The sequence below is a fragment of the Typha angustifolia genome, chromosome 10 (genome assembly GCF_048772165.1).
Source record: "Typha angustifolia cultivar Huaian chromosome 10, ASM4877216v1, whole genome shotgun sequence".
NCBI lineage: Eukaryota > Viridiplantae > Streptophyta > Magnoliopsida > Poales > Typhaceae > Typha > Typha angustifolia.
The window spans coordinates 9,571,003-9,598,351 of NC_133248.1; the positions used below are offsets into that span (position 1 = coordinate 9,571,003).

Genomic DNA, 27,349 nt, shown 5'->3' on the forward strand with positions numbered 1-27,349 from the left:
CATATCGTAAGAAATCCCAAGGATTTTTGGTCTTAGCCTATTTGTTATTGTTCATAAACATAGTATGGAAATATATTATAAACTGCATAAGGTTGCGTAAGACTTGGTTTAGATTACAACCTCTTCTCTGTTCAGTCTAAAGCGAGAAAGGAGGAGGAAAGAGAAAGATGCTGACTTCTTTTAAGGGAACCCATGAACTAAGAAGTAATGTGTGAGGATGTGAGAATCAAATTAATGGATGCCACTTGGACACTTTAAGCGTAGTACCCTTTTACAAGTTCCATGTTTTTTTTTTGATCAAATCACTTAATATCTTAGTCAACCAAGATATTGACAAGACAAGTACATTCCTTTGTGGTACCAGGAAATATTTAGGCTTAAGAAGGATTAATTAATGAGTAGTGCTTGGGTTAACTCTGAATAAGTAAGAAATCATAGTCATTAATTAATTAATCCCCTTCCAGAAGGAATAGCTTCCACATTGGACAAAGGCCAAAGAAAGGGGACCAATCGTTGGATGGCAAGCAAGAAATTACGATGCCAGTCCAAGGTTAATTTGGTCATCTTCTGCTCTACCCAAATCGAAGCCGTAGAGTAGATTACTAGATCGTGGTTAATTACCATATTTATTATTATTATTATTATTTTCCAGCCAAAAGCCCTCGTTTTACAACTCACTCGCTGCGCTCTCGAGCAGCCTTTCTACCAATTTTGGAAGCCGCAGAGAGGAGAAGAGAAGAAAGAGAAGGAGAGGAGAGCGGCGCTTTGGTCTCTTCTTGGTTCGTTCCGTATCGATTTGGAGCGGCGGAGACAAAGATGTGGGGGGTTCTATATCATCGAGACGTTGCTGGCTTAACCGCACAGAGGGTTTGATTTCTAATGGCCAAGCGCGTTTACCAAGCCTGGAAAGGAAACAATGCAAGTTTTTGAGGCTCCTTCTTGCTTATATCTAACTTTGTTTCGTTGTGGTTTGATTACTTGTTTGATTGGGAGTGTTTGTGCCGTCCGTGAGTCGATTTTAGCAAGTGGGTGTGTGCTGATCTTTGTTGTGTGAGGTGGGTTTGAAGTTTGATTTCGTACTTTTGGGAGAGATTGTGGAATGGTGACTGCTCTTCTCTAGTTTGTAGTCGAGCTGGGTTATGTTCAAAGTGGTTATTTTGGTGGGCTTTTCTGTTTTAGGTGTTTGTGTTTGGTTGGTTCAAATACAATTTGTGGGCTGTTGTTAGTTTCTACGAGATAATACTTGTCTTGTGTTCTCTAAGCCTACCTAGTAATGCCCAGTCCATTTATTGATGCTTGATTTGGTTTATTGTTCTAAACTTCGAGTTCATTGGGGGATTCTTACTTATTGCAGTCCCTAGGCCTGCCTTTTTATTTGTCTTCTTATAGTCAATTTCTTTGTTACTTGCAATCTGATTTCTAGTTGTAGTCATTTTGAAAGTTACGTTGGGTGTATATTGTTGATGGAGTTTTGAGTTATCATGCGTGAGAACGCTCCCACATTGGAAAGAGAGCTGAAGTGAAAACGTTTGATTTACAATGTTAGGCACAGTGGCTTAACATTTTGTATAGAAAATGAGTTCCAATGTTTGTATCAAGTTCTAATTCAGTTGGGTTAGACTTCTCATCCTCCTTTATAGTCGGTACCAGAGCCTTCTCAATTCTTTAAAGGCTCATTGATTTGGATAATGTCATAATGATAGGATAGTTATTATGTCAACTCCCACTTTTAGAACTTGTTTTGTCTTCTACTGATGCTTTAAACTTTGAGTTGTATTATATAGACAAATAGAACTTTGATGGACAAAGGGAACTATGTCTACTCAGGTGAGAGGGGGAAGGTGAAAAGCAGAAATGTGTTTATAAGCTCCCATTTTCTTTATTTTGGTTCTGTAACCTATTCTTTTGAAATTTCTTCATATGTGTGTGAATGGGATACGAGGATTTAATTTTTTTTTTACATGTGTAAGAAATTTGCTATTATAACTAAATCTCTTAATCATCTAGTTAAATTATCATACCATGACTTCTGTCATTTCCAGAACATTTACCATAATCTAAAAGCTGATCAGTCATCTCCAAGGCAGTACTATGTGGTGTTGACAATGCAATTTGTCATTGTTGTTCTTGGCTTTCTAGCATGTAAGAGGATTGTCTGGATAAGATTGTTCTGATCATAAACCATTGCTTTGTAGAACTTACATATCATATTTCTATCTGTATGGATAATATTATTTACAGGCTTTTGTATATTTCACAACTTTTCTGTTTATTGTGAGTTTTGTTCATGAAACAAGAACAGTGCTGAACTGCTTTATATAACTTGCACTAAGTTTCTTGTATGGTTCAGAATTTTTATGCACTTTATTGGATGTTTTATCAGTGGCATATTAAGTATCTTTTGACAAAATATCCACAATATTGATTATTTGATAGTCACTCAAACTTCATTATATCAATAGAAAGAAATGTTTAATTGCATCGTTTCTCTTTTGCAGAGGTTCATTTTTGGTGGCAGGTTGATATTTGGGCCTGATGCTAAGTCACTTTTTGTCACTGTTTCACTTATTGTTGTTCCAGTTGTGATCTTTTGCGTATTTGTTGCAAGACATCTTGTCCACAGATTTCCTGCATACGATGCAGGATATGCAGTTCTGGTGGTTGCTATAGTCTTTACAATCCATGTAAGTACTCTTTCTATAGCGTAACTTCTAGTCTAGGGTCCATATTGTTGGATTTCTAATCTAGGGTCTATATTGTTGGATTTTATTTCCCACTTGCTGTAGAATGTAACGGACTAATAGGTATTTCCTTTACCTCATTTGACCAACGTGGTAAAACATATAAGGTTTTTTTTCTTCTTCTGATTTTACTATGGTTATAGCTCATGCTTCTCTCTCTTCCTAATCGTATCCCTTGTTTTTTAAGTAAACATATAGTACATGATGATTTGCTTAAAATACAACATTTTTGTTACTTGACCAGCCATAGAAGAAGCAAGTACAGGAATTACACTAATCAATAAGAGTGATGAGGTCAAAAACTGCTTGGAGTACTGATTGGATGTGTGATCTTCTAAGATCATCTTGGTTGTTTTCCCATGGTTCAAAGTATTGATTGATAATGAGATGTATCGGCCCTGGTTTCGGCCTAGTATGGTTCAGTATCAGCCGTATCAATTGATACACATCAATTATATTGGCTGTAAATGCAAACTTTTGAATTTTCTTTTGTGCAGAATATATGTGGAACTCACCATAAGTTGCATCTAATATAAATATAACTCAAGACGTCAACTATCAGTATTTTGATGTCTTGGGTGCCACATTTTGTGTTTCCTTCATATTTTTCTCTTTTTTTTGTTGATGTTTTTTTTTTTCTTCCTTCACTCCATTTTTTAGTTTTCTTTCCACACACCTATGCTTATCCCTGTTGCAAAGAAGGTTTGCTAACCTCATCTACAGGAGGCTTTCTATCACCTCTGTTGTAGAGGCGATGATGGCGATAAGCACATATATTTACTAAATCCATTCAGAATTAGATATTGTTCTTAGTATTTTCACTCTCTGTACTATGTTATTACTATCTTGTTTGAGTAATCTAAATTTTCTTTTCTTTGTTTTCCTCAACTTCCAATATTTTTCTATAGTTTATATTATTATTTTTAGAATAATAATTAAAAAAGAGTCAAAAATTGATTTGGCCAATACATATCTTTTTCTCTAATGACCAATATTGATACTTAGAAGTTAGAACCTTAGTTGGTCCTTACACTTTGTCGTTGACGAGTAGATGATATATGAATGGATTCGTCCTGCTGTCATCATCAAAGGATTAGTCATGATAGAAATACTTAGGGCATGGAATCGCTAATTCTACAACTATGAGCAGGAAAAAATCGACTTATTTTATATGTCCAATAAGCATTATAATATCTTATGAATCTTAGTTGAGAGGTAGAAAACATCTTATAATTGAATCATTTTATGTTTCCATTGTTGATCTGTAATCTGTAAGTACCTGCTTACTTAATATTATTAGCACTTACACGCTGATCCAACCACACCAAATGAGAAATATGGGAAGAGATGGATGGAGTATAATTTGAAAGCATTGAACGTGGAAAATATATATTGGATTAAATTGGAACACTCCTTTTGGGAAAGAAAGTTGGTTTTGAGAGTTGGTAGATGAATAGTGAGATTCAAAAAGCAATTGGTTTTTTAAAAGAACGATATAACCGAGAAAAGGCTTGAAATAGTGAAAAACGATGAAAGACACAAATGAGGAATGAATAAGCTAAGAGATTGGTTAATGCAGCTTTTTTGGCATATTATAATCTATTTCTATGCTAAGTACTTAAGATGGATAAGTCAATATACATAAGTAATTGAATTTTTTAAAGTAAGAGAAAGAAAGATAAGGAATTAGATCGATGTTTGATGCATGAAATGAGAGGAAGAAATGGAAGGTGAAAGAATAATAAATATTAAGTAATACAGAGTTATGTATAGATTCATGAAATCAACTTATAAATTATAGTCTTTTGAAATAGAATAGTTGAAACATAAAATGAGTGTCAAAAATGATTTGGTTTTATGCTAAGTAGATTGACTACTCAAGATATTTACGTAAGATTTTATTTAGAATAGTAGAAGTGAGGATGTTACGAACCGGCTTGACCCGATCCATATCGGTTTCTAGACAGATTTGAATATGGAACTTTGAAGATTAATGCCGACCGATCTAATCGTCAAAAAGACTTAAAATTCTGATGAGTTGTTCATCCAGAAGTTACATATGCAACCTACTAAGATTTAACTAAACTATAAAAATAAATAAGATAAATAGATTCAATCCATTGAGTCCAATGACCCTATGGTGTGATACTACTTGACCTGGTTCGTATTAGAGAAAAAAAAAGACATATTGACAATTGGATATGGTACTTACTGACTTGCAAAAAGCTTAGATAAAGTAAACATTAAGTTAGAAAATATGGAGAAAAATGTTAGGATCTAAAGCTTCTTGAACAAGTAAGCTTTATATTGAGTATATGGAATGCAAGCTTAGTTAATTGAGATATCAAGATAGAGGATTGATACTAAAAAATAACTTAAGAACCAATATTGCATTCAATGGGTAATTTATTGGGAAATCATTGAGGATAATGTTGGTCATTAGTAAGTGACATTCACGGAAGTTGTGTCATTGAGATGGAATGTTGGGGTGGTAGTTGGAGTTACCACAAATGATGAAATTAGAAATTACTGCATCCTATATAAGTTAGAGGTAGCAGTTATAGAGGATAAGTTGCATGAACATAAGTTGAAATTGTTTGGACATGTATAGAGGATAAGTGCACCACTATGCAAGATAGATCTCATTCAACTAAAAAGGTTTGGTAATAATGAAAGGTGAGGTAGTAATGAAGAACATGATAGCACTTGGTACAACAGAGAAGCTTGTGAGAAACAAGGTTGAAGAAAGTAATAAGATCAGTATAGCCCACTCCATGTAGTTTGGACTAAGGGATCGATATGTTTATGTCATTCTTAGTTTGCGAGAAATTTGTCTTAAAGTTCATTCCTTGTACCATACAAAGGAGTACTGTAACTGTGGTTTATAGTGAAGTTTCTTCTGTTGTTACCAGCAAAGACATTTGCTGTATCTTTGTGCATCATTTGCATGTTTTTCTTCATCTTGTTCATTTTTTCATTTGAAAAGTACCTTTTTAGAGATCTTTAGTTGTTCTCTTTTGCATGCTATTCTTCTTTTTGCTTTTTATGTTTACAAGTCTTCATGCTAGGCTCGGGAACAATAAAGATAGGTTCTTATGATGCCAACTCTAAAGATCTTTTGCATAGCAGCCGCCTTTTCATATGAAGAATCTGTATCTACTTAGATACATGCATTTTTATATGCATCTAGCAATATCTTAGTGGACACTGGTGATATTGTATACACAAAATGATAATTTTGTTAGATGTAAGTAATGAGGTTGTATCACCTGGACTTTAGTGATGGATTCTTCCATGTATTGCTTAGTGTTTGTTTATCTTGCATCCACTTAGACACCAAAATCACAGCTTGTTTTGTGTCAAACTCTGATTTCTAGGTGCTGTTATTGCTTTTTATTACTTCAGCTCGGGATCCTGGTATTGTACCTCGGGCTTCACATCCTCCAGAGGAACCCAATGTTCCCCGCACAAGAGATGAAATAGTTAACGGTAGGCTTGTGAAAGTAAAGTATTGTGAGACTTGCATGATCTATCGGCCTCCTCGTTGTTCTCATTGCTCTATATGCAATAATTGTGTGGAGCGTTTTGATCATCACTGCCCTTGGGTTGGACAATGCATTGGCCTGGTGAGTTACTCGTTTTCTCTGGTTATTACGAACTGGTTGTAATTCATTATGGAGTATTTGTTGCCTTTGATATACTTAATTGACACTATTTTATGATTTAATTTTTTTTTTTTGATCTTGCATTTTCTGCCAATATTTAAACCTATAAATTCATGTCTTCTGATTTTCTACTGGTATTTTTTTTTTGCAGCGCAATTACCGTTACTTTTTCCTATTTGTTTCTTCCGCAACTCTTCTCTGCATTTATGTATTTGCAATGTCGGCATTGTACATCAAGTTTCTCATGGGCGAGGATTATCCTACCGTCTGGAAGGCAATGAAAGGATCTCCAGCATCTGTGGTGTTAATGATATACTGTTTCATATCTCTGTGGTTTGTTGGTGGTCTCACTGGGTTTCATTTTTATCTCATGAGCATTAACCAGGTCAGTTTACTTCTATATGTAAGAAAGGGCGACTAGCATCTTGTCTTTTTCTACTAACGCATATTATCTTATTGCTTGTTTTCACTTCCGCTATGCTTACAAGTTTAATGACCACTTCTCAACCTTTTCACATAAATATATCTTATACCACCTTTTCCTTTGGTCATTGTGTTTGTGTTAAATTGCAAGTCCTAATGGTTTGTCGGAGCTTCTTGCTTCAACATGGACTTATGAGTACATCTTTTGTGCCCATATTTGTTCATCCTAAAAATTTAGTTGTATCTTTCTAAATCTTCATTATAAGTTTATAACTTGCTTGTCAGCAGTTGAACAACAGTTGAATATGCTCTTCCTTTTCACTATTTGAATCTTGCCAAATCGATTTTATGCATAAGTAGATGTTATGCAATATCTGATCTATATGTATAATTCATACGCATAGTTGATTAGAATATTGAAGTTAGAAGATCAAGTTGAAATGTCAGGATCTTAGGATAGTTGGAATGATATCTCTAATAAAACTTGTATTGTAGGATGGTATGCCCTAACAATTCTAGTAAAGTTAGTTCTTTTCTCTTTTCATGATACTGTGTGTAAATGTAGGAAAGCTGTCTTGAAGTTCATGTGGATTTGCTATTCTAAATAATTTATTATTGCCAATTTATTTTCTGAACAACAGCATCTAAATATCTAGTGCAATGGAAATGCAACTTTTTCCCCCTATGTTCTTTAGCTTGACTTCTTTGTCATAGTGAGTAATTATATTCAATTCATCAGACCACATATGAGAATTTCCGATACAGAGCTGACAATAGGGTCAATGTCTTTGATCGAGGTTGTCTAAATAACTTTCTAGAAGTCTTCTGCACGAAGATAAAACCTTCTAGAAACAAGTTCCAAGCCTACGTGCAGGATGAAGTGGCAAGGCCGGCTCCAGTCACCTATGCCGTGGAGGTGGAAGATGAATTACCTGGTGGTCCACGTGCAAAAGTTGAATATGATCTTGAGATTGGTGGTGATCTCTTGAAGATTTCTCAGCGTCGTGATTATGACGGGGTTGATGAGGAGATGGGTGGAAGAAACAGCAATGAGATGCAAAGCATGTTCTCAGACTCTGAAAGTGTCATTTCCGATAGGAACATTCTTGTTACCAGAAATGAGTTACGGAATCTAAGTTGGGGACACAGAAGTGGGAACTGGGATATCTCGCCTGAAGTTCTTGCTGCGAGCGCGTCACTCACGGAAGCTGGAAACCGAATCCAAATAGAACCAAACTAGTCAATTATACATTTTGTTTGGGTCTATATCAGCAATTTCCATCTTTTTCAAGTGGAAAGAAGGCAAAATTTGCTGTGGAGAGAAATTAGTGCCTGGCGAGATCTTTCCCTGGCTGCTTTTTCAAGCTCCATTTTTTTGCTTGTCATAATTTAATGTATGTATTTGAGTCGAAGAAGAAGCGGATTCCTTTACTCTTGCTGTTTATTTTGTACACTCTAATTTGTTGGTGTGGTTCATTCTTTCTGTAAAAGCAACTACTGCAGGATTTTCAAAGTGTTATTTGTAATTCTTCTTTCTAACCAACATCAAAGCATGCGGTATGTGAGGATCAATGTAATCAGGCTCTTCCTTCTGCGGTATTATCAAGTCTCTATGGTTGAATGCTTCATGTCTCAATCCAGTGGTTCGACAATAGCCATTGCTTGAATGGACTGTATATTTGTGCCTACTTTGCTGCTTCCAAGTTTTGCCTTGGTTCTCATGGGACCATTTCTTGGCCTGCTTAACTGACATCTTAAAGAGGACAGCGAACCATTCATTCGCCTTCCCCGCTGCAGACGTCTACTCTGCAAGATTGAATTTATACTTCAGTATTTTCAGCTTAAATTTAGTGGAGAGGCTCAAAAAGTCTAAAAAGACTAAATGACTTTGAAAGGGGAATCATTTGATTTCTACTTTCAAATAAAGGAGAATGCAGCTCCCAGGCCAAAGAAAGAGTCAAAGAGTTGCATATCAAACATAGCTGTCAAATATGGAGAAGGAGAATAGCCGAATGGATTGGATTCAAACTTTCTAAAGCTTTAAAGAAATGATTGCGAAGGCACACGTTTCAACCAACGACAAACGAGTAGATAACATCAAACGACAGACATCCTCCTCGAGCAAAGAATGTTGACCCTGACCTCGTCTTATGCCTGATTAAACTTCCAAGGCGCCTCTCCTTAAAAGATCTCTTTATAGATCTCAAAGATCGCAGCTCTTGACTGACTGGTCCTGCATTTATAGCATGCCATATATTTGGAGAGAAGTGAGAACCTAATACTCCGGGATTGGGTTACCCCTCCTTGTCTTTTAGTTTGATTTCAATTTATCTCATTGTATTCCAGATCAACTTGCAACTCTTAATTTTTTTCAATCCAAGAGTATAGTATAGTGCTTTATTGGTCTTAATATTTCTCGCGACGAATAAATAGTAGAATGACTAAAATATCTTTCTATTTATAAATCATACTATTTTTGTATAGAGATAATTAAGTCTATTTTACGTCTTAGTTAACGGTTGACGAATTGTTGGAATTTGGTTAGTAGGATTATGTTTGAATTACACGATGGTAAATTAAAATTAAGCTAAATTATGAGCGGATAAATTACAATTTTTTCTTTATTCTACTATTGGGTGACCTCAATTTTACAATAGCCATAAATTATTACTATAATTTTATTTTAAGAGAAATAAAATTTAATAATGTCACAATTAAATTGGCACCCGCTAACATTCGAATTCAAGAATGCTACTAGTACAATATAATTCTCTTTAATCATCTTAGCACTAATCTAGAAATTAAGAAATCAAATAATTTGATTGCTTTGAAATTTGAACAATCTATATGGATAAATTAGCCGTTAGGATTAACGGTATATAGGATTGGGTAGAATTTTAGGCAATAGATGTATTTAGATGATGGCATTTCTTCTGAGTTAATCTCACTTTCGGTCTCCGACCCCAATAGAGCTTATTTTAATTTATAAAAACTTCTTATTTTTTTTATTTTAAAAAAAAAAAACACTCCCCTTGGTCCCTTTTCCATGTCTCTCTCATAGAAAAAGGCCAGGTAAAATAATATAGTTGACATTAGGGCAAGTTGAGAAGTGAAGCTAGGTATAAAGTGGGTGGGCATGGGGATTGGGATTGGGATTGGGATTGGGATTGGGGTTGGGATCTTAGAAAGAGGGTTGGCATCTGTGATCTCAGGACGAATGGGGTGAAGTTTACACCAACCTCTATCCCTTTCTCCAAGTAGGAAGAAACCTATAAAGTTAGTCTATTCAATTAACATGAGAGAAATGTGATATATATATAATTATATAATTACATATTATGGGAAAAAGAAAGGAAAAGAACAAAGTAAGCCAATGGCATGTGCCCATGTCTCATGTATGTACGGGTCCATGGCTCTTCTGCATTCATCTCTCCAAACGTATGGAATAATATATAACTTGATGGGTCCGTCCAAACCCTTACTTAGGTTCACATAATGCTCAATGAGAACGTGGTACACTTTGAAATCATACATGTACCGAATTTTGAAAATGATTCAAAAATAAAACCTTCAAATTAGCTTTTCTTTTTTACTATTTTAAGTCTAACTCTAATTTTTCTTTTTTTCATTAAGCGGCTAATTTCGCTGGAAACTTAAATATAAAATTAGATGCCTTTCCCTAATATAACGTCGCATTCTCTGATGATTGAAGAACAAGAGGAGATCCATTAAAAGTAACTTTAACATTCACGGCTTTAAATTGAGAAAAAAAATAATTGAGGAAGAGAAAGCGAAATAATATTCATTTTAGGAGAGATTTATAGTATTGATCTAACTGCTTTTGTGTTACTGTGTTTGGCGTGACACTGAGAGGAGTTTCAATAGTATAGTAGAAATATGAATAGGAGTAGGAATAAGAACCAAATAAACAATCTTAGTCGAGATTTTCTTTCTCCAGCCAGTGTTGAGTCGAATAGAATAGAAGATGGCGAACAAAATCTTCTTTCGTTTAAAACCGGCTCGATCCATGTCGGGCGGGGGGGACTTTTATGGAAGCCACGTAAGGTTAAATACTAGGAACCGTTTTGATACGGTGAGTTGAATCATTTTTCTAACGGTTTTTACCATTTTAGGCATGTAACAGCGTTAGGATCAGTTTGCCATTTCCGTAAATATCCGGGAAGGGTAAGGTTAGAGAGGTAGCAGCCGACTTCGTCACGTGACCAACTCTAGCGACGAGCGAGAGGACACGTCATCTGTAATAGGACAAAGCAGTTGGTCTTTGGCGGTAAGTGGACTCGAAAAAAGAAGGTCCAGAAAATAAACGTGGTAGGAGCACAATCCATGTGGGCCGCGAGCCAGGTGGCCTCGCCTATCTCACGCCAATGTGGACCCTCCCTCCTGCCACCGAGTGGGGCCCATATCTACTAGTGCTAATGAAAGCATCAAGGTGCGAAATACTGGAGCAATTTTTTTTTTTTTTTTTTTTTTTTGAGAATATTTCCTTTTGCACCTCCTCATTTTTTTTTTACTCTCGTGAATATTTTTTTTAAGTATATAATGGCCCTTAAATCATCTAAAAATACTTCACTTAGACCCCTTCTATTAGGAGGTCATTATGTACTTTAAAAAAAAATTTAGAGAATCATTATATGCTAAAAAGGAAGTTTAGAAAGTTATTAAATTTACGATCCGACCAATAAGCTCGACCATATCGAGGTCGATAAAGGAGAGCTAGTCATAGGTAGGGGTGTAAACGAGCCGAGCTTAAGCGAAACCAAAAGCCTGAGCCGAGTTCGAGCCAAACCCATGTTGTTCATTTATTTTGACACCCATAGTCAAAGGTGGCAACCAATGCTTCTAGATGTGATAGGTGTCAAAGGAGGCGGTGGTGCAGGGGAGGAGAAAAGAGAGGAGAGGGCTCCGAAAGTGGAGGACGAGCTCAAGAGGGAGCGGAGGCAGGAGATGAAGGGGGTAAGGGTTAGGATACGAGTGAGGGTGAGGTTGGAGTCTAGACGAAGAGAGTAGCAGGTAAGCGAATATGCGTTTATTATAGATTAACAGGTTTGATATAAAATATATAATGGGTAAAGTATATTATGTATAGATTATGCAACTAAATAGATATCAAATATACGAAGAAAAACCTACTTAATCTGTACTCGTAAAAAAAAACAACTTGATCCATATACGTAATTGAAAGTTAAACTAAAATATGGGTAAATTACATTTCGATCTCTTAAACTATTATCATTTTTATATGTATTTTTTTAAATCTCTCTTATACTATATAAACAACCCGCATCTTCTTTTTATTCCTTTTTTTTTTTTCTATAAACAATGACAAGACAATCTTGGGAGCATATAAAATTGATCATCTAATAGCCACGTGATATTATATTAATTTAAAAAGATTAAATAGACAATAAATGGAAAAGACATTTGAAATGTTCCACATCGTTCATCGAGTCAATGCACCATAGATGGTCTACACAAAAATTCAACGGTCTAAATACTTGAAGTCCCATACATTTCTAAATGATATTTATTCTTGAACGAAACTACCCCATGTCAATAATCTAGTATGTGAGCTTAATGTCATTAATATCCATTTTATGAAGGAAAAAAATTGAAGACTTTCGTTGGAAAATACTGGTCGTATACCTACCACCAGCTCCATACCTCTTCCTCCTCAAGTTGAATGCAACTTTGGAAAACTATAATGTTATTAATGCATGCACCAGCCAAAGTGGATTTGGTTTATAAGCACGCCATGGTGTTTCTTTTCTCATTGACTAGCTTTTAATATTTCTAGTACAACTTTATTTTCTACTCAATCTCTCCTGTCGACCAATCACCAGACTTGGAACCAAAGCAATCCAATTTGGAGATGGCCATCGTCACGCTCATGAGCTCTGTTGGATAATTGAAGAAGTTAGACCTAAGCAACTACAGTCAATGTAGTAGTACTATTCATTGGATATTAATTAAAGCCAAGCTATTCTAGAAGTATATATATATATATATATACATTGAATTCACTGTAGATTAGGTTAAATTAAATAGGCGGACCAAGTCTTTGATCATTCTTAAATCATACTCGTGTGCATTTAATGTTCTGGTAAACAGTTTCATCAAATATCAACTCAGCTCGTAACTTTTGTCATGGTCTAATGACAAAGACATTTCACATACTTAAGATAATTACTGGGAATATATAAAGTCCAATTAGGTTTTAATTAGGACGACTAGGCCTTTTGTTAATTAAAGCCATTTAGGTCTCATGAATCGTACCAGAAATATAGTAGCCAATAAGCTGCGAGCTTAACTGTGTCGGCAGGTGTCTATCGATCTTAATAGAAAGCCCAAATCCAATTTCCCCTCTCAATCCTTATCTCCCTCCCTTTATCACTTTTCCTCTCCCAGACACCGACTATTAATTAATGCCCTCTGCTCCGGTTCGTTCCCCCTTCAACTTTGTTCAAATCCAGTCAAATCCCTGAGTGTGAAAGGGCATAATATTTCAAAATGAGCTTTTTCTCTGTTAAAATATTAATTGAGCTAAATTTAGAAAGGAATAGGAGGATATATATGAGTTACGACGACATGCACGTTTGAGCCTTCTTAAAGATTCTTACCAATGGAGACACCTCTCCAAAGTCGGCGCCTTTAAATTCCTTTCGTACGGTCTTTAATGCACGTGGGCAATTTGGATCGTTCTATAAATAGAGAGATAGATATCCTCCCACAAGGATCTGGAAAGAAAAAAAGGTTTGTAACAACTTCATGTCCTTCAAGGTGGCTGACCCAAGTGACTTCTTCGCCAACCATGGCTTCGCCCTGGAGGAGGAGTCCGAGAAGTTGTCGTCGTCGATGACGATGTCGGCGGCGGATTCGACGCTCTTTTCGGGATACCAACGGGCTCAGGAGATGTCGATGATTGTGTCGGCGCTGACGCATGTCGTCGCCGGAAATCCGGCGGCTGCTTATTCGCCTTCCGTTGTGTCTTCTAAGTCTTCTCTTCCATGGGGTGGTGGCCTTCAAGGTGGGCAGAAGAGGATAAGAGAGGAGTTGGTAGTGCCAGAGTTAATGGATATGAGATACCACCAGGGTTATGTTCATGTCTTTGGAGGTTTCTCTGGAGAAGGATCATCTAATGTAGTAGGTACGTACGTGATTTTGTTTCTCAAACCCATCTCTCTCTTTTAATCTCTAATTAATTAGCACTCGTAGTTGACTAAGTAAAATTTATTTATTTCTAATAATGTTGTCGGCTATGATAATCTTATATCTTATTGTCTTAGGACTCTAAGTTGTTTAGTCTAACTAAACTACATCCGTTCTCTCAAGTCGACAATAAAAGAAGGAAAAAAAAAAATATATATATATATATGTTTTATATGCATCAGCTTGTCTTACCTTAGACTTGTCCTCTGCACCATCACATTTTTGGTCTTTATTTCATCTTAATTTTTGCTAACAAAATTTGAATTAAAAGATGATGAATTACTTCTATCTGTATAAGTTTTTTATTTTTTTGGTAGCTTTTACTTTGAAGACTGCATTAGATAAGCAGTGTCTTATTATTAAAGAGAAACCGTGTACTAAAAGCATAACAAATAACAATAAATAGTGTTGATAGATTTCTCCCTAAGATAACTACGGCATTTATTAATGGAATGAACCACGTAACATCCTTTCTGTGAATTTTATCCGCAGATAGATAAAAGACAAACACGATATTAAATTCTTTCGCTATCTCTTCTCATGTTACTGTTACATTCATGCTTATCTATGATGCTGCTGCTTCTTCTTCTTTCTTCTCTCTCTCTTATATATATATAACTACCTCCATTAATTCTAATAATGTCTTCTCTTCTATATATCTAATCTTGAAACAGAGGAAACTCCACAAATCCTCCAAACAACAACCCAGTCCATGGAAGAGCACTCCCCTTCATCGAAGCAGGAAGCAGAGAAGGCGGTAACAAGGCGGCGATACCGTGGCGTCCGCCAGCGTCCTTGGGGGAAATGGGCGGCGGAGATCCGGGATCCTCACAAGGCGGCGCGCGTGTGGCTCGGAACCTTCGAGACCGCCGAGGACGCCGCCCGGGCTTACGACCAGGCTGCTCTCCGTTTCAGAGGGAGCAAGGCGAAGCTCAACTTCCCGGAAGAAGTCCGCCTCCCGCCGCCGCCGCTTGCTTCTTCTTCTTCTTCTTCAGCGACACCGCAAACTACCACCCAGATGGCGGAATCCAGTTCTCCGACGGCCGCCCCCGGTGCTGGGCAGTTTGGAAGTGTTCAAAGCTCAGGGGTATCAAGAGACTATCGAGAGTACTCAAGATTGCTACAAGGAACTGGGGAGTACCAGCGGATTCCCCCAACGAGATTTTTGGATCAGTTGATGGGTTCTAACTATGATGCCAGTATCCATGATCCAATCACGAGTAGTTCTCTTACATACTCTGTTCCCTCTCTTACTTCTTCTTCTTCTTCTTCTTCTCCTTCTCCTTTGCTTTATACTTCGGAGGCAATGCAGCAGCAAATCGATTACTTGGGCACTGCTGGAAGTTGGAGTTGGGGAGGTGGGTCGGGTTATCCAATGCCTCCTTGGTTTGATCCAAGCCAGAATCCGCCGTCTTCCTCTTCTTCTCAGTAGAGAGCTGAGACTGCTCTGGTTCTTTCCCTTCCTTGATTTTATCTCTGTTCTTCTTTTGCCCAGATAGAAGAATTTTGTTTGTTTCTGTGTGGTTACATCTGTAACATATGATTTCATTAAAATATTGCCTTCATTTTCTAGTAAAAGTTTCTACTTGTGTTTGATTTATTTTTGTTAAAAAAAAAAAAAAATTGAGCAGTAGAAAGATTTGCAACATAGAGAGATGGAAGGGAACCTACCAATTTAAACTAAGCTTCTTGCAGTGTGTATTAAGAAGGGAAAGAGAAGTGAAAAATAGTAGATTTTATTTAATGCATTAAATTTGATAAGCACTTGGTAACGGTGGCGAAATTGGTATGCAAAATTCCTCTGAAAAATTAGGATAATAATTCTGGCGAAGAAGAGGGATGAAGTTGATAAATAGTGGATTGCAATTTCCTATATACCGACGTGTTAAAGCTTAGTGGTGGCGACCAAACCGCAAGAACTGTTTGTAAAGATTCTCTATATTCCGCTTGGGCTTATTACAATGCATTCCTTTGCCCAGCTGTAGATGATTACTAAATTATGAGACTTGTTCATTAAGTCGTCACTTACCCTCTTTTTATTGCAAAATTTCATTGCCAGACAGGAAATAAAGATATATGACGAGGAGGAAACGGATAAACTCCACTTGTCCGGATATTCTATCCTAGAGTTTAATTAGGATAAGGAAATTGAGACATCTCACCCACTTATCCAAAATTTTCAAATTATCAAATAATCCTTACTAGAAATTAAGAGATATTAAAATATAATGTGACTATAATATATATATTACAAAAGTGTACTATGATGGTACCTATATTATGTAAATTATGAGGAGGTTAAGTTAAATTATTATTTTTTTGCTAAAATTTCTCAAAATAATCAAAATATGATATACATTTAGTGATTATAATTTCTATTAAGTTACATTATCTTTACTGATATTTTTATCACAGCATTTATCAGACAATCAAAACACCTAACAAAAAATCAAGATAATTTTTCTTGGTCTAAAATAAATCCTAATTAAATCCCCATTGTCTTCCAGTATTGCAAACTTGGTCGTTTTTTTAGGAAGAGTACCTTTCAGGCAATTTTCCTGCTCTTGAAAGCTCAAAGAAAAATCAGTAAAATAAGCAAAACTTTCTTGGAAAATTTTTCGGGTTAGCCTAAGATAAAACAAGCAATTTTCATATCCTACTGGAAGAAGATAACAAGAAATTCATGATTAGAATAAATATAAGTAGGTGCATTGTCAAGCATGCCTATCGTGCATCCATAACTATCACAAATGATGCGCATTGACCATGTCTCCATCTATCCATCACTACCATTAAGATCGTATAACCGAAAACAGAGAAGGGTGCAACTGATCCAGGATCGTCATAGAACTTCAATTCAACAGAAGGAAAAGCACAAACCAGAATGTCACATTGACATTGTCCCGCATCAACCAATCTCATAATATAAAGTAACAAGGGAAGAGAAAAAAGAGAGGTAGCCTCCACAACAATCACAGACATCTAAATATTCTGCAGCTGGGAGAAGGAAATCCGGATGACGGATCGGTCAACATTGCTGGCATGCTTGCACACGAGAGCTTCCGTTGCCTGCTCTTCGTCCTCAAACAAGACCAGTGCCTGCTTCTTCCCATTCACCTCAAATAGCTTGGTGTTGACTATAGTGCCATGCTCCTCCAGGTGGCTAACAATCTCATCTTCCTGGATGTCTTGTGGAAGTGCAGAGACATGGATCATCTTGGTAGGATAACAACAGTATCGGTAGTTTTTAACCGCATTGTTGTTAAACCGATTAAGGCTAGAACCAGCATATTCATGTGTGTCAGGAGAAGGGGTGATGTTTGGATACTTGGAAAAGTTAACCTCCATCTTCTTCCCAAATAATATTGCCCCCTACAGCAGAAAACAGATTCTATCATCAACAGGATTGCCTTCTGTTCAAACTATGAAACTTTTAGATCAGAAAAAGTAGCTGAGGTGCAATTGGGCCGCATGCCTACTTGGTAGGAGGGGAAGTAAATAGAGATGTTCATTGAGGAACAGCTATGAGACCAAGGTATGTGCCAAATTTACTTGCACTACATACGCTCACATACTATTGATAATTCTGAACATAATATGTAAATCCATACAATGAGATCAGCATATTGCATGTAGTAGACGGGTTTGGAGGCAGGGATTTTAGAGGCTGCTTGTACAAAAGTGACATAAACTTGCGCAGATTTTAGGTGACAACAGACACACAAACATTCATCAAGATAGAAGCAAGGCCATGCAATTTCAGCATATGTTAAATGAGGGATAGCTACTTACAGCAAGAGCAGACTTAGGCATGAATATCTTGTTGAATTAAAGAAACATGCCAGTAAATTAGAATAATAGATGAAATTCAATTCCAGGAATATGTGAAATTACAAAGACTATAACAACACAGAGACACTAGTTAAGTGTGAATGCAATAAAAATCCTTCTTTACATCTGGAGGACATACTTACAACAGTAGCAATAAGCTTCTGACCATAAATTATTATGTCGACCAAGGTGCATGAGAATGTACTGCCTTGATATAGTTCTTTAGATGTTTTAATCGTATCAAAACTCAAAAGTTACATAAAGACTGTTTAATCATTGGAGATATCATTGTATTGAATGAGGGTCGCGGTTTGCAAGTGGTCACCCCACTGTCTAATGCCTAGGCAGACGCTAAGACGATTTAGCATTTTTAATATAAAAAATTAAAATATTCAATGTGATATATAGTATATACTAAAATAGTATATATAAATTTTTCAATAGTGCACTATATTTAGATTGAGATTAATTGTGGTTCAGTTCCTATTCCATGAATAAGAGGAGATTTAAAATATTATATATAAATTTTTTAATAGTGCAGTATATTTAGATTGGGATTTATCGTGGTTTGGTTTCTATCCATGAATAAGAGGAGATTTATTCATAAATAAGCACCAATATTAATCAACAAAATAGGGCCTAACCCATGTTAGCCCGTGGGCCTAGATTTTAAGTTATGCCACATAAGTGAACTTGACAAGGCCCATGGCACCATAAAGCCCACAATCCATGCCCTACCAAACCCCTCTTTACCCTTTATAAACCTCTCCCCACACTGTACTCCTCATTCCCTTCCCGATATCATCAATGAATTTTAACCTACTCAACGCCTATCTATCTATATATCTCTTTTATGTATTATGCTGGTAAAGTGGCGTAGGTATGTGAGCACTTCGTGGGCTCACCACTGTCCCAATACCTCACGACATGGGGTAAATTCTCTCACAAAATTCCTTTTTCATCTCCCATCGGATTCCCTTCAACTCCTTTTGGTTCTCTCGGATTTGTATCGGTTTATTATCTTTTCTTTTGTAATCCGTATGCACTCACCCTCCTTATTCTGCCGCATTCTCACTTAACAAGGCAGCCAGCTCGCCAAGGCGGACAACTTTTCCGCCTTTCAATACACTGGGAGATATACATGTGTTGCCCCCATTAACATAACTCCAAGATATTTGACTAGGATTTAACTCCGGTCAAATTTTCACCAGAACATGATTCCCATATGCTCCATAAATGGAAGAAGTGAGAAGATGATATTCTCAAATCTAGGTTCCAAGGGTCAACTATTATGCAATTGTTAAAACAAAGTACAACGTCAAGAGCAAGCAAACCTTCAAAAAGTGTACAGCAAGTTCAGCCTGGAACCCATCAGCCATCTGTACTAGTGCATGATCTGGTTTATTGCGAAGTAGCTTAATTCTTATAATATTCCCATATATGGAAAATAGGTTGAAAAGTTTGTCCTCATCAATTCTCTGCAGCAGAAGTGCAATAAAAAGAATAAAAAGCTTGTGGGGGAGTGAAATAGCTATTTGTAAATTGCAGAATGAGGAGGTCTGGACTTACATCAGGATTCAAATTAGTGACTAAGATTGTGCACCTGTCATTAGTGCCACTTATTCCAGGAGGCAACCCTCCACTAAAAGCTGCTGCAATCGCCGCAGCATTTCCCATCTACACAAAGATGATAGCCTCAATGCATATGCTTGTGTAAGATTCTTAAATGAATATATTTGATAAGACACTAATGTAGCAGGCTAGCAGCACTTTAACATCAGATAAATTATTTAATTCGAGGAGTACACAGGAAACAAAACCTCTTGAAAAGTTCAGCAATACCAACCTGTGCAAATGCAACTGATGACAAGGAAAAAGAAAAGGTAAAAAGTCAGTTAATATAGATGACAAACACACCAAAGATGAGAAATAAGCCAGCAATAAGTACCTCTAGCTCCAGGTGGTTGTAGTGCATACAATCCTCCCGCCTCACCATAACCAGGCTGTTGCAAGCAATAGAAAGAAGCAAGTCAATATATATCATCAGCATAATTAGCTTTGCAATTGTTGCATTTATGTTTAAAGATAACAATATGCTAAAGGAAGGCACAAGAAAGAACAGACTACCTGTGAGGATCTACCTCTTTGTTCAGTAGGCAGCGATGGATTTGTGAAATCTCTGAACAACAGCAACAAGCATAATCACAACCAATAATATTATTAAATATATGACAAAAAAGGTTCAGAAATAGATCGGCACAAATAAGAGGAAAAGATTCCGATGAATCAAGATATACCATGAATGGGGCAATGTCTAAATTGAGATGACTTTAAAGTTGCCTGGGCATATATCTAACTTGGTTGTGCCATGCAGGTAAATTGATAGGACAACAAAATTAAAGACCAACTCTGCTCGTTATGATGTAAGGCATTGTTCCCTAAGGAAGCAGATGACAGACCATACTTGGCTTGATCTTAGTAATCCTTAAGACACTACACAAACATGGAGCAGCTTTAATACTATGGGGTATGACTAACTTAGTTCCACCATGTAGTCCAAATAGCCAAGTATGACATATAAGGTGTCTAAAGTGCATATACACAAGATTTGTTGTATTACAGAATGATAAAAAAGAAGTGACAACATATGACATCTGGAATTCTTATTACCACAGGCTCCCTAACTTCCCTGGCAGTTCAAAAGAGATGCTTAGTCCCTTCATGGATACTGCACATAGAAGACAAATTCCTAGGGTATAACTCAAATGTACACGAGAATGATCTCATGGTCTATCTGTCCATAAACTTCCACAGAGGTATACTGACTTGCTGAACAAACGCAAATTCAAAGCAGCCCCAATCCTTCCAACCCATCAGTATTCCAATGAAGCAATATATGGATTTAGCTTTAGGAAACTCACTCACTTCAAACCACTGGATCCACAAGTCTGAGCCTAGGTTATCAATGGGATAAGCAGACCCTTATCAGAAGACAGGTATCTTGCAGACACGTCTGACCAATTACCAATCAGTTACTTAAGCCCATCTCTCCTGGTCCCTTTTTATCAATGAATAGTTATCTATGTTCAGGAGCAATTGTGAGTGACTCTTGATGTCTCTCTCATGCCAAGTATCCATGCTACAAATTTATTTAGCATGATCTTAATCCAGAAGGCATCATTATGATTAAGAACCTTAAGAACATCATACCCTTCTAACAGACAAGACAGCTACAAAGAATTGGGGCTTGTATTTATTTGCCAGAAAATAAAGTGATATTATCCTCTTTTCTCCACAAGTTTCTAACCATTTTGAACAGCTATCAATTACAACATCAAATGATCCAAAAGGATCCTAGCTTCTACCTGGAAGAACCTTCAGCACAGAAATCATATGTACAAACATTACCGCCCATAGAGACAATTGGTGGTTGCTGAAGCATCTAACTTACCTGTAATGTCTCATTCCCGTCATCAGGCAACTATGAGAACTAGCTTTTTTTTCACATGCTAACTTATTATCAATCCTAGAATAAATCTTCATGAGATTGCACCTCAATCCACAGGAGAAGCTGACACCTTATAAGTGAACACTTTGATGGTAAATTGGACCACTTTTCTAAAAGATCATCTCTTAAGTCTATGGAGGAAGAGGCTCCCCAAAAATTTATGTTTATCAAGGCATGATCTACATTGTTGGTCTATTTACTAATATCTCAAGTTTTTGGTTCATTTGGTTATCTAACATAGCACCAAAGCTAGTTCTATTAGATTCAAACCTCAGCAAGCTCTACCTAACCCCTATTTCTTGTTATGTATTTTGAGACAGTTTCAAGGGATCTCACTTCCTTTTATCTATCATTTGTCCATGTGCGATATATATGAGTTGTAACAAGGCACGACATATGATGTAGATTTTTTATGTAACAACCTAAGCTTTTAGGTCAATTAATTATCCAACAATATTTCTTTTAAGGAGCCTACAATCAACTAGCAAGTAATTTATAATAATTTGACACAGTAAAAATGTATTAATAATCGAAATCAAATAGTATGCATGGTATGCTATCGACATACCTAGAACGATCATTGTTGTAATTAACTTGCAACTCGCTGAGACTGGGTTTTGAACGAAAAAGAAAGAAGCATCATTAAGACATTCAGACATGGAAAGGTGAAAAGAAAGAAAATGAAACATAGCAGAGAGAATACTTTGAATATTGTATATCTAGCTGACAACAACCGTCATATATATTCCGGCCCTACAATAAGAATTAGCTTCTTCAGAAAAGGATCTAACAAACAAAGAAGATTTAACAGAGTCCAGTTATATACTTGCAGAGAACTTCTTGCTTGGACAGCACTCTGGCGTGATTGATATTGAACAAGAGCTTGAAAACCTACAACATCAGATATGGGTATTTTTGTGAGCTATCAATTATGCTTCCTCAAATGACAATTATAAAATGAAAATTTACTACTTTTCTGCAATAATAGGGAGACCAAACTCCATAGTGGAAAAGGAGAGAAAGAATACCAAACTCATAGAGAAAGGTACAGATAACACCATACATTTTAAATATATTATAAATAAAACCTTCTCTTTTCATTATCTATAAATAAAGCCTCATATTTGCTAAAAAGTGCCAAACAACACCCTGAATTAAGTTTAACTTAACAAGCACACGGTGGGCTGGAATAGAAAATAGAATATTTTGTCTATTTCAAATGATATTTTTAAATTCTCTAAATCACACGCATCTCACTCATCTTATACGACCTTTTAGATTAAATAAAATAAGTTTGAATACACTGATCTTGTGGGAATTGTTGTTTAGAATCTCGATTTCATCCTATTTTGTTAAAAATAGATGCTTTGGTTTGTCTCCAAGCTATTTTGGGGGCTTAATTTGGTTTCATAATTAAGTTAACCCAATAGCCGGGTTAACTTATATCTATTAGATGATAGATGTAGCTTGATATTTTTTGGCAAATAGATGACTCTGTTTGTAAGTAATAAAAAGAGAGCTTCATTTGTAATATAGTCAAAATATAGGGTGTTATTTGTAATTTTCTCAAAATAATATATAACTAATATTTGTGAAGACCAAATAAAATAGAGAGATGAGTTTCAGAAAGCTGACCGGCAGACTTCTGAAATGTGACAATCTTCTCAACAAATCCATGAGGAGAAAAAACTTGATGCAGCACTTCCACTGTTATTGGATAGAGCATGTGATGAATTGTAACTAAGAGGATCCGATTGGGTTCTGAATCCTGAGCGCCCAACAGAGACAAAAGATAGAGAATAATAAATCAAGTGGAATAAATATTCAATGAGAAAAGGACAAAATAGACATAAGATATGGACCATTTCCATATAGATAATGATTAGTAGATAGACAAGAAAATAATATTCGTATTATCAACTTCTTGTCCTTCCAGCACATTTTACATGATATCAACAGTCTTAATATTTTGACATAGAATATCAATTAGTGCTACTGAATGTATTCCTCGACATGAAAAAAGAAAGATAAGAACTGCTTTCTGAGTTGAATACCCTTCTACAGTTCTACCATGTACATTTCATATTATCTCATCAAAATTATCATATGTTGTAAGTTACTCATTGTTTTCTTGCTTTCTTCTTAAGCATATTATCTCCTTCAACATTCTCCCAATTGTTACCATTGTGCTATATTCTACATAATTTTCACACTGATAATTCTTGGAGCTTCATAATTCCACCATCAACTATCTTGATGAACCACGAGCCACTAGATTCTTTAAATATATTTCTTCATGCAATTACCTGTCTTTACCTTCATTATTCATATATATTTCTTCCTTCCATTTCCCTTTTGAGTTTGTTCCGCTATTTCTCCTTCAACTTTGTTATTCTTTTTCCTCCATAAATGTAAATATGATGAAAGCTGACCACCTACCTTCTATGGAAAGACTACGGACTTCCCACCACAAAATTATTCATCCACATATTTATCTACCTGATCAGATTTCCGTCCTTGAGAATTCTGGTCAGCTGTCGTCAATTCTTGGTGTGAAGAAAATTGAATGTAAACATTCCTTCCCCTGAAATAGCACAAGAACAAAAGAGGTTAGTTACCAATAGAGTGAAAATATGGTAATGAAAAACATGCAGGATCCTCTACTCGTCAGGTTGGATGCAATACAAGCAAAATTATGTAAAACAAATTAAAAACCTAGACAACAACCATACTGCATTACTATCCTATTATGCTGCAAGTACAAGATGAAACTGAGAAATATTTATACCCTGTTTGAATTAACAAGTGCTGCCAAAACAAGCAAAAGATAGTAGTATGATTGAACTTCACTAGATAAAGCACTAATGTGCCAATGTCTATACAAAAACAAAAAAGTACAGACCTAGAGAGCAGATCATTAGGTAGAGAGGATTTTCTGAATAAAAATAGAAGAGAGAACAGACAATACCCACACAAGTATGAGACTCAAAGAACAGTTAAGGAAAAATTACAAGTGTCTGGTGTTCAGAATTTAGATATATTATGTGAACTAGATGTTAGATGCTATTCAAACTTGTAAAATAGCTATAGTGCATTATTATTTTATTATGTTGCAAGTATAATGAAAATAGAAGAGAGAACAAACAAGTCCTACACAAGTATGACACTAAAAAAAACAGTAAGGAAAAACTACAAGTGTCATTGGTGTTCAGAATTCAGATATATTATGTGAACTAGATGATAGATGCTATTCAAACATGTAAAATAGCTATAGTGCATTATTATTTTATTACGTTGCAAGTATAACGAAAATAGAAGAGAGAACAAACAAGTCCTACACAAGTATGACACTAAAAAAAACAGTAAGGAAAAACTACAAGTGTCACTGGTGTTCAGAATTTAGATATATTATGTGAACTAGATGCTAGCTATTCAAACTTGTAAAATAGCTATAGTGCATTATTATTTTATTATGTTGCAAGTATAATGAAAATAGAAGAGAGAACAAACAAGTCCTACACAAGTATGACACTCAAAAAAACAGTAAGGAAAAACTACAAGTGTCGTTGATGTTCAGAATTTAGATATCTCATGTAAACTAGATGTTAGATGCTATTCAAACTTATAAAATAGCTATAGTGCATTATTATTCTATTATGTTGTGAGTATAATGAAAATAGGAGAGAGAAGAAACAAGTCCTACACAACTATGACACTAAAAAAAAATGGTAAGGAAAAACTATTGTCATTGATGTTCAGAATTTAGATATCCCATGAACTAGATGATAGATGCTATTCAAACTTATACAACAAATTTAAAAAGAACATTTACGAGGTTCAAATTACTTCTTAACCTCTTTAAGCTATCCATAAATATAAGAGTTGAAAATTCAAGACAAACATCAAATAGACAAGAGGGAAAACCAGGTGGAGTAAAACATCCATGAAGAGGAAAAGATTAACAATTCTCAAGCCTTTAGTCCCAACTATTTTGAGTGGTCCATATGGATCTTCTTTCCTCTCTATTTGGTAGAAAGGTCTATGTTAGATGAAGTATAAACATATGTTCTCACAGCCTCCCCTTCCAATTGTGGTTCTCCATTGTTATCGGAAGGACTCTTCTATCTTAACAAAATTACTCCAATCTGGTAGAATATGATATCTCTGGTCGACATGTCCAAGCCATCTTAATCGATTTTCACATCAACTTATCTTTATGGTTGACATCCCTGACTTGAATTTGAAATAATCATTGCTCATGAAAAAGATTTTCAATAACATAAGCCTTGCATCTTTACATTTACCAACATTCAAGAGTTTGTATAGGTTACTTTACTAATAGACCAACACCCCTCTACTATTATTCTCTTTAAAGAGCAAACTCTCCAAGGAATAGAATAACCCAATTGATTGACAGTGAAAGCACTAAATAAAGTAGTTCAATTTGTCATTGATGTTTGTATCCTTTGGTTAAACTTTTGCATGGTAGGAACCGAAAGGAAGATCTAGCCTTCTAGAGCATTTTAGTCTACATAGGCCTAAAAGGACTAAATAAAGGGCTCAAATACAGAGGACTCATTCTACAATTTGGTGGAGAACAAACTTATAGATGAATGCTCTTGCTTTTTTTCATTATTTCTATTCAAAGAAGCCTCAAAGAAAGCTGGAGTTGGTCAATTGATTGTCAGAGAATCCATGACAGCAATAAAATTCCAAGGTACCATTGACCAGTACAAATCAGAATTATAGCAAATTTCAAGGATGCAACAAGATTTTGGAATGATAAGTTTCAACAGATGATTATTTAATATTATCGCAGAAAAAGAAACAACCTTTTTAGATGCAAAGAATAATTTTTACAAAAATTTAACACGCCAATAACTATTACCTGACACTTGGTTGAACACTTGTATAGTACTGCAAGGCATTCACAGCAGAAGGCAAATCATGCATTTGGAGAAGAGCCTGCGAATAAGTAGATATCCATGAGAAAAAATGAACTCACAGAGAACACTATGAATACATATGGAAATATAACATCAATGTCGAAAAGAAAAAGGAAAAACCTGATTTTTGGCCCGTAGCATCACAACTTTCGTGACAACGCCGAATGGCTGAACCAACTGAAGAAGGTCATTCTGCAAAAGAGGTTGACATGCAAATTGAGCAAGAAGAATTTGAAAAAATCGAAGCAAACTAAATATATCAGCTTGTAAATATCGACAAAAGTACCTCTGATATCTCATGCCCGACGTTCCGAACATGTATGACTTTGGAAGGCTCAGCCATCCTTGCTTAACCTCTTTAACCACACAAAAACCTCAGTTAATTAACCTTGGAACGGAAATGATCATTGAAGTTCCAGAAATAGGAAAAGAGCAGCAACGCATTGAGATCCAAAGACGCTCGCATGATAGGCTAAACCGACGAAACAAAATAAAACACCAAAAGATTCCAAAGAAGAAAACAACACCAGTACCTTAAGCGATGAGAGTGGAGGATCTAAGCAGTTTTTTTGGAGATTTCGGGGCAGAGCTAACGAGATCGATTCCCAAGCATTAGGGGCTTCTCTAAACTCTTATCTTCCTCTCGAGATCGATCGATCTTTGGGAACCTAGAAACCGGAAACCCTAGAACTTTTTTTTTATATTAAAAAAAAAATCTTTGGAGCTCCGATTTGGGGGAAACGAAGCGGCCGTTTTGCCCTAACAGAGGAAGAGTGGATAGATATAGATGTGGATTTTTGTCCCACGGCTTGCGATAGATTGAGCTAAGAAGCGTTGGGCTACTCCGCGGAACAGTAAGTGTTCCACTTGCCTTAACCTCTCCTTTGTTTTGATTGGTCGATGGAAATATGAAGCTCGTGCGTGTCGTCTGTTAGATGTAGTCAAAATTGAAGTCTACGTGATGGTTAGGGATTAGGATTTAATAAAGAGTTTAACAAATAGAACAAT

At 36.0% G+C, this 27,349-nt stretch overlaps 3 protein-coding genes across 3 annotated transcripts; 2 read left to right on the forward strand and 1 right to left on the reverse strand.

The window, feature by feature from the left end:
• Positions 1 to 658: 658 nt before the first annotated feature.
• LOC140768456 (protein S-acyltransferase 8-like) lies at positions 659 to 8,368 on the forward strand. Its single transcript, XM_073108730.1, has 5 exons — positions 659 to 918; positions 2,499 to 2,684; positions 6,119 to 6,367; positions 6,558 to 6,791; positions 7,569 to 8,368. Exons 1-5 carry the CDS (start codon positions 880 to 882, stop codon positions 8,067 to 8,069), a joined length of 1,209 nt encoding a protein of 402 aa, XP_072964831.1. The 5' UTR covers positions 659 to 879; the 3' UTR covers positions 8,070 to 8,368.
• A 5,193-nt stretch (positions 8,369 to 13,561) lies between these two features.
• Positions 13,562 to 15,621, forward strand: LOC140768164 (uncharacterized). The gene is made up of 2 exons (XM_073108321.1): positions 13,562 to 13,994; positions 14,731 to 15,621. Exons 1-2 carry the CDS (start codon positions 13,616 to 13,618, stop codon positions 15,486 to 15,488), a joined length of 1,137 nt encoding a protein of 378 aa, XP_072964422.1. The 5' UTR covers positions 13,562 to 13,615; the 3' UTR covers positions 15,489 to 15,621.
• Positions 15,622 to 16,816: 1,195 nt separating this feature from the next.
• LOC140768163 (polypyrimidine tract-binding protein homolog 3) lies at positions 16,817 to 27,109 on the reverse strand. The gene is made up of 15 exons (XM_073108320.1): positions 26,875 to 27,109; positions 26,628 to 26,697; positions 26,462 to 26,533; positions 26,284 to 26,360; positions 23,895 to 23,979; positions 23,031 to 23,163; positions 22,222 to 22,286; positions 22,099 to 22,148; positions 21,964 to 22,005; positions 20,015 to 20,066; positions 19,836 to 19,890; positions 19,734 to 19,747; positions 19,457 to 19,564; positions 19,222 to 19,365; positions 16,817 to 17,428 (listed from the first exon to the last, which is right to left on the reverse strand). The coding sequence occupies exons 2-15, from the start codon at positions 26,682 to 26,684 to the stop codon at positions 17,039 to 17,041; spliced, it is 1,344 nt and encodes a 447-aa protein (XP_072964421.1). The 5' UTR covers positions 26,685 to 26,697; positions 26,875 to 27,109; the 3' UTR covers positions 16,817 to 17,038.
• Between the last annotated feature and the right edge of the window lie 240 nt (positions 27,110 to 27,349).